The sequence below is a fragment of the Meleagris gallopavo genome, chromosome 2 (genome assembly GCF_000146605.3).
Source record: "Meleagris gallopavo isolate NT-WF06-2002-E0010 breed Aviagen turkey brand Nicholas breeding stock chromosome 2, Turkey_5.1, whole genome shotgun sequence".
Taxonomy (NCBI): Eukaryota; Metazoa; Chordata; class Aves; order Galliformes; family Phasianidae; genus Meleagris; species Meleagris gallopavo.
Window position 1 is genome coordinate 107,028,408 of NC_015012.2, and position 11,330 is coordinate 107,039,737.

General features: G+C 39.4%; 1 protein-coding gene across 1 annotated transcript in view; it reads right to left on the minus strand.

Annotated features, from left to right (window-relative positions):
- SUPT3H (SPT3 homolog, SAGA and STAGA complex component) overlaps positions 1-10,961 on the minus strand; it is a 38,995-nt gene extending 28,034 nt beyond the window's left edge. The window contains exons 1-3 of the mRNA XM_031552270.1: positions 10,859-10,961; positions 9,499-9,589; positions 7,789-7,925 (exon numbers count right to left, since the gene is read on the minus strand). Of these exons, the coding sequence (XP_031408130.1) occupies positions 7,789-7,925; positions 9,499-9,589; positions 10,859-10,873 (243 nt within the window). The 5' untranslated portion in view covers positions 10,874-10,961. The remainder of the gene's footprint in view (positions 1-7,788; positions 7,926-9,498; positions 9,590-10,858) is intronic.
- Between the last annotated feature and the right edge of the window lie 369 nt (positions 10,962-11,330).

Genomic DNA, 11,330 nt, shown 5'->3' on the forward strand with positions numbered 1-11,330 from the left:
ATGCAACAAGCGCAAGCTGCGATTCTGTATGCAAACCAGGAGGAAATAAACTGATGACAGATCTGTAAGAGTATTTTCAAAGACAGCATTGGGGCACATGGTCAGTATGGTGGTGATGGGTTGGTGGTTGGACTAGATGATCTTAGAGGTCTTTTCCAGCCTTAATGATTCTATGATTCTACTTTGTAAGCATATATACTTCATAGAATCGTAGAATGGCCTGGGTTGAAAAGGACCTCAAAGATTATCTAGTTTATATCCCCTGCCATGGGCAGGGTTGCCAACCACCAGACAAGGCTGCTCAGAGCCTTGCCTTTTCCCATCCCCAAAATGCAAGCCTTCTCTTCTAATACTTCTTTTTCATCTTCCACAGCCAAAACCTGGCCAGGACAAAAGCAGAACAGTCACTGACAACTCAGAAAATCCCTGCAAAATGAACATATCCAGAAGAGTCATAAGAGCTATGGAGCCCACTGTGACGAAGACACAAGTATCTGTTCAGCAGAACACCTCTCTAGACTGCACTATGGCTCCTTCAGTGACTGCAGTGGAAGATGAGACAATTAGCTGATATGCAAACAACCAAAACAAATTGGAACATTTTTGTCTGCAGCTAAATCTTACCCCAAGGAATATTCTTTCATAGACTGTAGCTGTTAAAATCTAAGGAGGTTGAGTGCTTATAAACTGTGATTCTAAAAATTAATAAGGTAGATTTAGGCACAATACTGCAAGATAAAAGTCGTTCCCTTAACCAAACGTCAGATTCTGTCTTAAAATACATATTTTCTGTCAAAAATAATGTGAAATCAGTGAAAATAATCCCTTCTGAAGAAGCAGAAGAACAAGTTTATCATCAGAAAATTATATATCAAGAAAGACGTGCTATGAGAAACAGTGACCTCATGCTTAGCAACATAAAACTTATTAGTTTGTCTTCCGACATGCAGTTTCTATTAAATATGTGTTGTCTGTACAACAGCACTAATCTTTCCATATGGGCTTTAAATCAAATTCCAGTTTGTTATTGATACACTCTGCATGAACAGATACTCCCTAAAGAGTAATGACCGCACACAGCACTTACACTGGCAGAATTTTTGTCAGTGAAATGAGTGCTGTACTGTTAGAAGGCCTCAAAGCTCTTTCTAAATCACTTCCTGCTTATTTTCTTTGTACATCTTTCCCAAATTAGTACGACGAATTTGAGTTCATTCAACACCATCTTTTGGAGCCTTGCTGAGCATAAGAGCTCATCATTGTGTTTTGTTTTGTTTTTTTTTTTCCCGTTGAATTATGCCACCAAGTTTAAGTTGTCCCAACTGAAAAATGCCAGGTCCTCGTCCTGGTAGCTCCAAGGTAGCAGTGGAGCATCCTGCATCCTGCACCTGGACCTTCCAGGATGGCACATCACAACCATACAATGGCAGGATCTCCTGTCCCAGGCTAACTTCCGTACTGTACTCAAAATTCCCTTGGGACAGTGCCCGGGTCAAAGTGTGACCACACAGAACATTTCTCATATATTCCATATAATTACAGAGTCAGTTTTTCATATTCCAATGTGAACAGATCTTCTTGGTCACTGTCTAATTTACTGCTGTAGATTTAAAGAGAATCACAGAATTACAGAATCCTTACGGTACAGAAAGTCCAACTGTCCACCTACAACCACTATTGCCCACTGTGTCAGAAGAGAAAGGATGCAGTACAGGCCTTTGTAACTTCTGGTTGGCTAACTTGATGCCCACAGCTTAGTGCTGCATGGAAGTTTTGCCATTATTTGCCTTCCCCATTTCAGCTAATTCTCTGCTGCATGAGCTAACTGGATGTGCAGTCAATTTCCACAGCTTTCAGGGTTTTACACAGCTTTTCATGCTGCAGAGCTACAAACTGTTCTTTAATTGAATTAAATACTTAATTGTGCTCACAAATGTGGAGAGAATACACCTTCCCTGCTAAGAAACAGGAATAGATACTGATTTGTAAACTTGGAACCTCCTTGTTGTCAGCTTTGTAGTAACACTTTTGAAACTTATCCGATTGTCAGTTTTGTTGTTACTGCTGTTGTGGAGATTTTGAATCGTAGCTAATGTTTGGGGCTCTGAAAGATACAAAAAATTAATTGGTTTTCCTTAATTCAATATATAAATTAAGGAGAGAATCACAGAATCATTAAGGCTGGAATAGACCTCCCCAAGCCCAACCTAACCCCTCCCCACCAAACCCGCTGACCACGTCCCTCAGTGCCACATCTCCACAGTTCTGGAACACCTCCAGGGACCAAAACTCCATCACTTCCCTGGGCAGCCTGTGCCAATAAATATATAAATGCCAAGTCTACAAAGTCTGCATCATGGGAATAACTATGATTGAAACAGAGTGGACCTTCAGAGTATTATTTCTTACATCTCAAAGTGCACTTAGGTGTATTTAAGTGCCTTCTATAGGCACAAATTAATCATATCTAACACAGATGAAATTCACATGGAGCCATTTAACTTCACAAAGGACACATTTCAAACACACCTAATCTTTATTGCCATGTATTGTACAATGCACATAGCATGCTCCATTTCTGTGTGCTTGGCACAGATTTCTCCTTAACAGATACATGATTACAGAGCAGGATTGGAAAAATCACATCTACAATGAACTTACAATAGTGGCATGTAGATGTAATTGTTAAATACTTAAAGTGTTTCTGGTGTTTCTCCACTGTTTATTCAAATTTGCAATGTAGTGTGAAAACATTACTGTAGCTACTGCAACTAAACTATTGCCATATAACAACTGAGTGTTGGAAATATATCCCAATACTAGCACTGAGAGGGACAGATGAATGGTGTTTCTTTCAATCCCAGGGGAACAAAACTGAAATAGAGTACTCACAGTGAGATGCTCCAAGCAGTCCTTTGGACGCCAGTTCAGATTTCTGAAGGGAATTTGTTTTTTCCTGGTAGGGGAGGTAGTGGCACCATAAAACAAATGATAAAAAATGGACTTCTAGAGACTGAGAAAGAAGTCCACTTTGCCATTCAGTTGACTGAAATTTTAAAAGACCTCTGCTTGATTTTAAAACATTGTAAATTTGATAAAGGCTCTCATACAAACATTTAGCAGTGCTGGTGTTCCCGGTCACAAAATGCTGCCAAACAAGTTTTATAGGGACAGGTCCTCTGAGAGGTTCAGAGCAGCAACACAAGGACACAAACAGCCAAACCTGCACCTCAACCCAAACTGCAAAGTAAGGAAAAGTCATAGAATCATAGAATAACTCAGGTAGGAAAAGACCTTAAAGATCATGGAGTCCAACCGCAGCCCAGCCATCCTACCCCAACTCTAACAGCCCTCCGCTACATCACGGCCCTGAGCACCACATCCAAACGCTTTTAAACACAGCCAGGGATGGTGACTCAACCACCTCTCTGGGCAGCCTATTCCAAAATGCAGAGATCTTACTGAACGTACACCTTCCCACTGCTCTGTTCCAGAGTGAAGCAGTTTGAGACTAACCAGTACAATAAAAAATTGCCATTCTGTGCACTGACACTTGTCAAAAAGAAAGCTTCTATGATCTCCACGTGCATAGCTCAACTACGTCTATGAACCAGAGTATTTTATTTCACCTACACCTGTTTTTACTGGGAGGAGCAGCACATCACTACTGTTTTACTGCTATTTTGAGAGGGCAAACTAGTTATGGTTTTGGAGTGAGACAGCGGTGCTTACTACTTTTGTTTTGGTTTGCTTTTGTCAGTACAGTTGGCTGATTTGCTGCTATTCATTACTATTACTGCTCTTATCATCTGATCAAAATGCATTGACAACTTAATCGTGCATTGTGGAAAAGTAATGTGGATTTTGTTTTTAATTCCCGCCCTTCACTTTTAAGACAAGTTGACTGTCTTTTGCATATTGCTTTTATTGCTCTCAGACATGGTCTCTGCTTCAAACTGAAGCTGCAAGATGCATCAGTGAGATCTACAGCCAGTCCTAAAGGAATGTCATTTCCTTGTAATGTGACAGCACAGGGGGATGTTTTTCAGGCAAAACTATAGGCCTATTTCCACCTTTTTTGCTGTTTGAAAGTAGCTTGCGGCTTTGCTTACTCCTCTGTGGTACAAACAGAACAGACCTCACAGAACAGGAAGTGCTCTCATGAAGTTTTAGATCAAATTCCATAAAATGTGTTTTAAAAAATAAGTATAAATAATATTTGCTTTTTGTCTCATAACTGAAACCATACTGCTAAACAATAATATCCTCTTTAGCCCACAATGACATCAGAAATGCATGTTTATCATATGCTTAGGACAACTTGGCACGATTTTGGCCCAAGGCAACATGAAACTGAAATCAGTTGCAGTTGTCCAAACCAAGACAACCACTCATGTCTGAGGTAATCGATACCTAAAAGGACCACTGCCTTTAGAGTCAAGTATACTTATATATACTAAAAGTATCCTTAAAAAACTCTGTTAGAATTTTTTAAGTGTCTACTGGATTTCCCCCCAAACTTAGCATGGAATATAAACTTAACATTGAATATAATTGACTGCGCAAAGAAAATGTGATGCACTACATTAACCCATCCACTGACAACACAGGAGACTAAATAAGTTCCATAGAATGGTTTAGGTTGGAAGAGACCTCAAAGATCATCAAGTTCCAACCCCTTCTGCAGGCAGGGTTGCCAAACTCTAGATGAAGAACTAGATCAGGTTGCCCAGGGCCCCATCCAGCCTGGTCTTGAACACCTCCATGACAGGGAATGCACCACCTCTTTGGGCAGTCTGTTCCAGCAACTACCCACCCTCTGAGTGAAGAACTCTTCCTTTAGGACTGGATCACATTTCCCACTGTGATTGATTTATTTCTACCCACCTGAAAGTGACAACAAAGCCCAAAAGAAAAGCAAAGCTTAACTTTTGGAGTAGCGTGTCTCAACCAATGTTTTGTGTTTTGTCATTGAAAAATGAATAAGAAAGAAAATCCATAGTACTGACTTCAGACCTGTATATAATTTATGTTTCTATTCCAAAATAAGTAGATCTTGATTTTTTTATTTTTTTTTAATGTGGAAACACATTACTCATGAAATGTAATACAGTGAAGCAGTAGAGCAAATTACTTTCAATATATGTATCCTACAATTCATGAATAGTCCAGTGATGAAAACCAAGATGTGCGATCAGCTGAAAGAGAAGTATTTGACTGCAGACAAATAGAAAGTTAGATATGACTCTGTCTGGCACAAGGAATTTCATACTACTTCACTTGTCTAGTTTTCTAGGCTTTAATAAAATAAAGGTTGTACTAGAATAACAGAAGAGAACCTAAAGAAGAGCAGAAAGTCAATCCCATAACACTAATTCCAAGCAGGTTACCTATTTATGTGCATGTGAGCTCAAAGGATATGCTTGCATTTATGCAAAATATCATTTTACATAAATACATTTGTACAAAAGTAAAGAAAAGAAAAGAAACATCAGTTTCTAAAACACAAATAGTGGTTGGGAACAACTGCTCTACAACACTGTTTCTCAGCTGCAGACAAATGGGACTTGTTCCCAACTCAGTTCTTAGGGAGAATGGATTCTTGATTAGATTTTTAGTAACTGTAGTGGAGAGAAGGAAGGGGAAACATGACTGGGCAAGTCCCAGAAAGAGCAGGATGAAAATCAGGTTATTTCTTCCATAGAATTTTCCACGAAACCTTAAGGTGAAATAGGCAAATATTAAACAGACAAATATTACTGAATGCATCAGCCACCTCATCATAGGAAACAAAATCAAACCGAAGTACCCAGCTCTAGTAATGAAAGGGCATAAAAAGCACTCTAAAAATAGCAGCTTTCCAACAGCCACAAATCCTACACCTCTGACTAAAAAAATATGGAAATTGTGTGCAATTGTGAGCAGAAACCATGTAGAATTTTGCCCTTGACAACGAGTTGCCAACACAAGGCATGAGCAGGAAATGAGCAAGTAAAGGAGTTGCAGAGCATTCTCCATATCCTCTATCGACAGAATCACAAAATGGTTTGGGTTGGAAGGGACCTCCAGGATCACAAAGCTCCAACCTCTTCACCGCATGCAGGGCCACCAACCTCCACATTTCAGAGCAGCCCAGGCTGCCCAGGGCCCCATCCAACCTGGCCTTGAACACCTCCAGGGATGGACGGGGATCCACAGCCTCTCTGGGCAGCTGTTCCAGCACCTCACCACTCTCACACCAAACAACTTCCCCCTCACATCCAACTGAAATCTGCCCTCTCTCAACTTCAAACCATTCCCCTCGTCCTGCTGTTATCTCCCCTTTCCAAGAGCTGACTCCCCTCCTGTCTGTAGGCTCCCTTTAGGTACTGCAGGCTGCACTGAGGTCACCCTGCAGCTTCTCTTCTCCAGGCTGAACAAGCCCAGCTCCCTCAGCCTGTCTTTGTAGTGGAGGTGCTGCAGCCCCCTGATCATCTTTGCGGCCTCCTCTGGACCCTCTCCAGCAGCTCCCTGTCTTTCCTATACTGGGGGCTCCAGAGCTGGATGCAGGACTGCAGATGAAGCCTCACAAGGGCAGAGCAGAGAGGGACAATCACCTCCCATTCCCTGCTGGCCACCCCTCTGCTGATGGAAGAACTAGCCTGTTTTGGGTGGAAAGAAAATTTAGCTATGGGGATGCAAACCAGTCAATGCCATTTACCTTCAGAGCTAGAAAATTGGCTCTGGCCCTGATACAGCCTGTGGATCTTTAAAATAGTTCAGAGTAAGTGACATTCAAGAAAATGCTCAATTAATAGAGAAAACATTGGGATCAAGAAGGGGAAAGGCTCTTTAGCAGGGTCTGTTGTGACAGAACAAGGACAAACGCTTCCGAGCTTAAAGAGGGTAGATTTAGGTTGGATATAAAGACAAAATCTTTTACAGCGAGGGTGGTGAGGCACTGGCACAGGTTGCCCAGAGATGTGGTTGATGTCCCACCCATGAGTCTTTCAAGGCGAAGTTGGCAACCTGGGCAACCTGATCTAGCTGTGGTGTCCGTGTGCACTGTTGGGCAGTTGGACTGGATGGTCTTTAAAGGTCCCTTCCAACAATATGGATTCTGTGATTCTATCATAAGGCCCACGTGGCAACTTGCTCCGACACAGGTCTTGTGATCATATTGCTAGGACTCACTGAGACCAAGCAAAACTAGCATCAAAACCATTGTTTCAGAGACTCCCATCTAATGCTGCTAGAATTCCTGATCCCAGGTTATCTTGCTAAGAGTGATATACTTCTGCATTCTGTAATGTAGGCATAATTTTTCAGGTGTATGTAGATAAGAAAGTGAGAAGAGCATATATTGAAGTGGGTACGCACAGAATATTTCTCATTTTTTATGAAAGCTATGTTATATGAAAAGAATCCTCAATTGCTATCTAAGCATAATTTTCCAACGAGAGAAAGAACGAAAAATAGAAAAAAATTGGAAGAAAAAAATCTGTGAAATGTTTTTAAATAGAATCTGCTTCCTACAGGAAGGAAATACAAATATATGGCAGACAGAAAGATCCATAACTACACTTTCATAATCTTCCCTCTCAGCACGTGTGCTTAGATATCAGCAAACATTTGAAGGAACTGGAAAAATATGGAAACAGGATTCCTCTAGACCATCTGGGCAAAAGGAAAAAGCGTGTGACAACGATACAAAATGCAACACGAAAAAGGCAGCAGAACAGCATGATGTACGAAATATTTCAGAGTTTTCTCTGCAGGAGATGGATATCAGTAAAACATAAGAATTACCTCCATCCGCTCTTGCTTGACATCATCAATCTCATCATCTTCAAACATGGCCAAGAGCTCTCCTGTCTGGTCAATGGAGTTGAGAAAGTCCTGAGCAAGCTTCTGCCGTTTGTTGGTGTTGTTGCTGCTGAACTTGTCTACACAAACATAAGAAATGAACAGCAAATATAAATTATTTGGCTACTCTAAACATCAAATGATATCCCTAGAAGGGCCATTTTTTAGACTCGGAGGTTGTTCTTCCTGCTCTCATACACATCGAGCAACCCGACCAAGGTGATGCACTGCTGTGTTGCAGGAGCATTATAGCAGAAAGTCCCCTTTAATGTTTCCTAGTAAAACCTTATCTTTTTAGCAATCTTGAAAAATCTAGTCTACTAGGTATTGTTATTTCTCACTCAAGAAGCCACAGGGAACAGAGCTGTATGAAAGCTCACTCCTATGACATACCATGTGGGAGTTCCACTTTTCCTCGTAAGTATACAGAACATCAGAACACTCAAATTACCTAAAATCTAAAGCGAATCCTAACACAAGCATTACGATGCAGCTCCACAGATGATGGGCCTCTGCTCAACATAAAGCCTAGTGAACCCTGGGCAAGGTGGTCGTTGTACTAGGCAGAATAACAGCTACAAATAAGCAAGATTCACAAAACAAAATTAATGGCTTCAGTCACCAAAGCTTGCCAGAAAATGGAATTGCCAACACCAAAATGAAGTGTGTTCAGGAAGTATTTCTTGAGCATCTAAATGATTTAAGAAAATTGATTTAAGTAGTGGTACAAACATAAGCATTACAAAAATACTAAGCTGTCAGGCAGGAAGCTATACTCCCGATTGTTTGCAATATACTTTTATGTTTTGTGAAAATACAATGCCACAGCAAATTAAAAGTCAAATGAGTTGACCAAACCTTATCTACACATTGACCAAGTTAAAGCACAGAATCATAGAATCACTCAGGTAGGAAAAGACCTTGAAGATCACCAAGTCCAACCACAGCCCAGCCATCCTACCCCAACTCTAACAGCCCTCCGCTACATCACGGCCCTGAGCACCACATCCAAACGCTTTTAAACACAGCCAGGGATGGTGACTCAACCACCTCCCTGGGCAGCCCAATCCAGTGCTTAACATGCACCATGAACATTTACCTAACATCAGAGTGGATTCTCAGAGGAACTAAACACAAAGAATTCATGGTGAGGGGAAAAAAATTTCAAAGTGTTTCCCATTCTTGAAATGACAGACTCAAAGTACAAAATGCTAAATGGCACCGAAAGAATGCCAGGTCATACATCAGTATTAAATGACTTCAGATTATGGTATTTTTGGTAAAACATGTCAAAACCTTTTGGTAATTAGCTAACAAATGTCCATTCAGCAGACAATCTCCCTTGTACATGGTAGCTGACATATTTAAATTACACATGCTGAAATCAATTAGCCCTTTAATCAGCACCAGTTTCTTAGCTTCAACAGAGTTACAACATTAAGCACTGTTACTTATCATTTGCATGGTAGATGGAAAATCTTAACACTGAAGTAATGCAAATGGAAAAGCAGCAATTTAAAACCGAGTTACTACATCTGAATCTGTAATTTTTGCTTGTATAAATATTAGAGAAGACATTAATACTTTGCAGTGAGCTGTTCTGGGCATTTATAAAATATCAAACACCTCCCAAATTAAGGAAAGCTTTTCTACCTTCAATGAGGTCATCTTCTTCTATGCCTTTCACAATTTTAGATTTGTAGTCTCGAAAGAACATGTACTTAAGCAGCCTTCTAAGCTTCTTCTAAGAGAAAAACATAGAGTGGTGTTAGTATTGCATAGAATTATTTTTTATTTAGACTAAAATTATAACACACAAATACACAAACTGTACAGCATCACAGAATCCTTAGAGTTGGAAGGGACTTTTAAAGGTCATCTAGTCCATCTCCCCCGCAATGAACAGGACATTCTGATAATAAATGTAATTTTTACAATGTTCATAGTTCCTAATTCTGAAGAAAATCCACATATAGCAAGCATGTCAAGGTATTTAGGTGAGCAGCTTGGTATTTTGTTTGCCCACTGTGAGACAGCGATGGGCTTCACTTTCAGAAAGGAAAAAATTCAGGCTTTATTAGGGCACTCCAAAATCTATGCTTTGGAAATTCACATCTAGGCATGCGTACTTCCATGAACTTTGATGTTCATATTAACCACTGTTTTCATTATACCATCACTGGGCATATCAGATAAAATAACTGCATTTGGTTACCAAGCTTTAAGGTTTTATTTCTTTCAATATGATTTTTAGTCATTTGGTTTCATCCATCAAACAAGAAAAGAAAAACAGAGAAAGGGAGGCAAAAGAATAAGAAATTAGATAGATAAAAATAAATAATAAAAATTTTTGAATAATTTTGAAATTTGAAGAGATAAAATGACTTTAATATTCTTATGGAAAACTAATTTTGTTAAATTATTGACATGGTCTAATAAGTTCACACAAAAAACACATCATATCTCTATCAGGAAGTTTTAGTGAGATCAAAATACAGGAATATTAAAAAGAAGAAGGAACATTAAAAAAATGATAACACTTAAATATCACACATGCCTCTCCGTTCTCCATAAATAGAAGGAAATAAGAATAATTTTTTAAATAGAAATCAAAGGAATATAAAGGATAAGAATCACAGAATGGTTTAGGTTGGAAGGGACCTTTAAGATCATGTAGTTCCAACCCCCTGCTATAGGCAGGGACACTTTTCACAAGATCAGGTAAGGTTCCTTTATATTACAGACAATTAAGAAATTGCTTTGAGCTGTAATGTTTAGTACTCAAATACTAGTGAAAATACTAGTGAAAAAAAAAATCTATTCATAATCGAAGTCACTGGAGAAAATGATAATTTATTAAAATGTTACGTAATTATTGTATTGCATGTAATACAGCTGTAGTACAGCTACACCTTCTAACAAAGCTATTCACGTGTATGGAGGAGCAAAACACTTTTAAACATGATAAGGAGCTTGCTGTGCAAAAGGAGACCATTCTGTCTCACTACCATACCTTGTCTTTGCGCATTAGGAACAGGAGGTCTTCAGCAGAGATGACTCGAGCTCCTCTCAGCTGAGAAACTTCAGCTGCTTGCTGCAACTAAAATAAACAAATTCATTAGGATGGCTGCATCTGTAGTTAAAAAAAAATATACCAGATTTTTCATATATATTTGGATAATATTTTGCATGGCAATATTTGGCTAAATAGCAGCTATGCACCTAAGCACAAGCTGAGACTCTCAGAACTGTCACTCACTCCACTCATTAGGCAAAAGGGAATAACAGTTTTATGAAAAGACTGAAAAACTTGTGATGAATCTCGAGCAAAAACTTTTTTGTTTCTATTTAAAATCATTGCTTTTGAAAAGCACTGCACTGCTTTTTCTTTTTCTCCCTCAAACCACATTTGCCCGGAGAATGAACACAGAATTCTCTCAGGCAATGTAAAAATGCCAAATTCTTTTATCTGGGACTATGGAAGA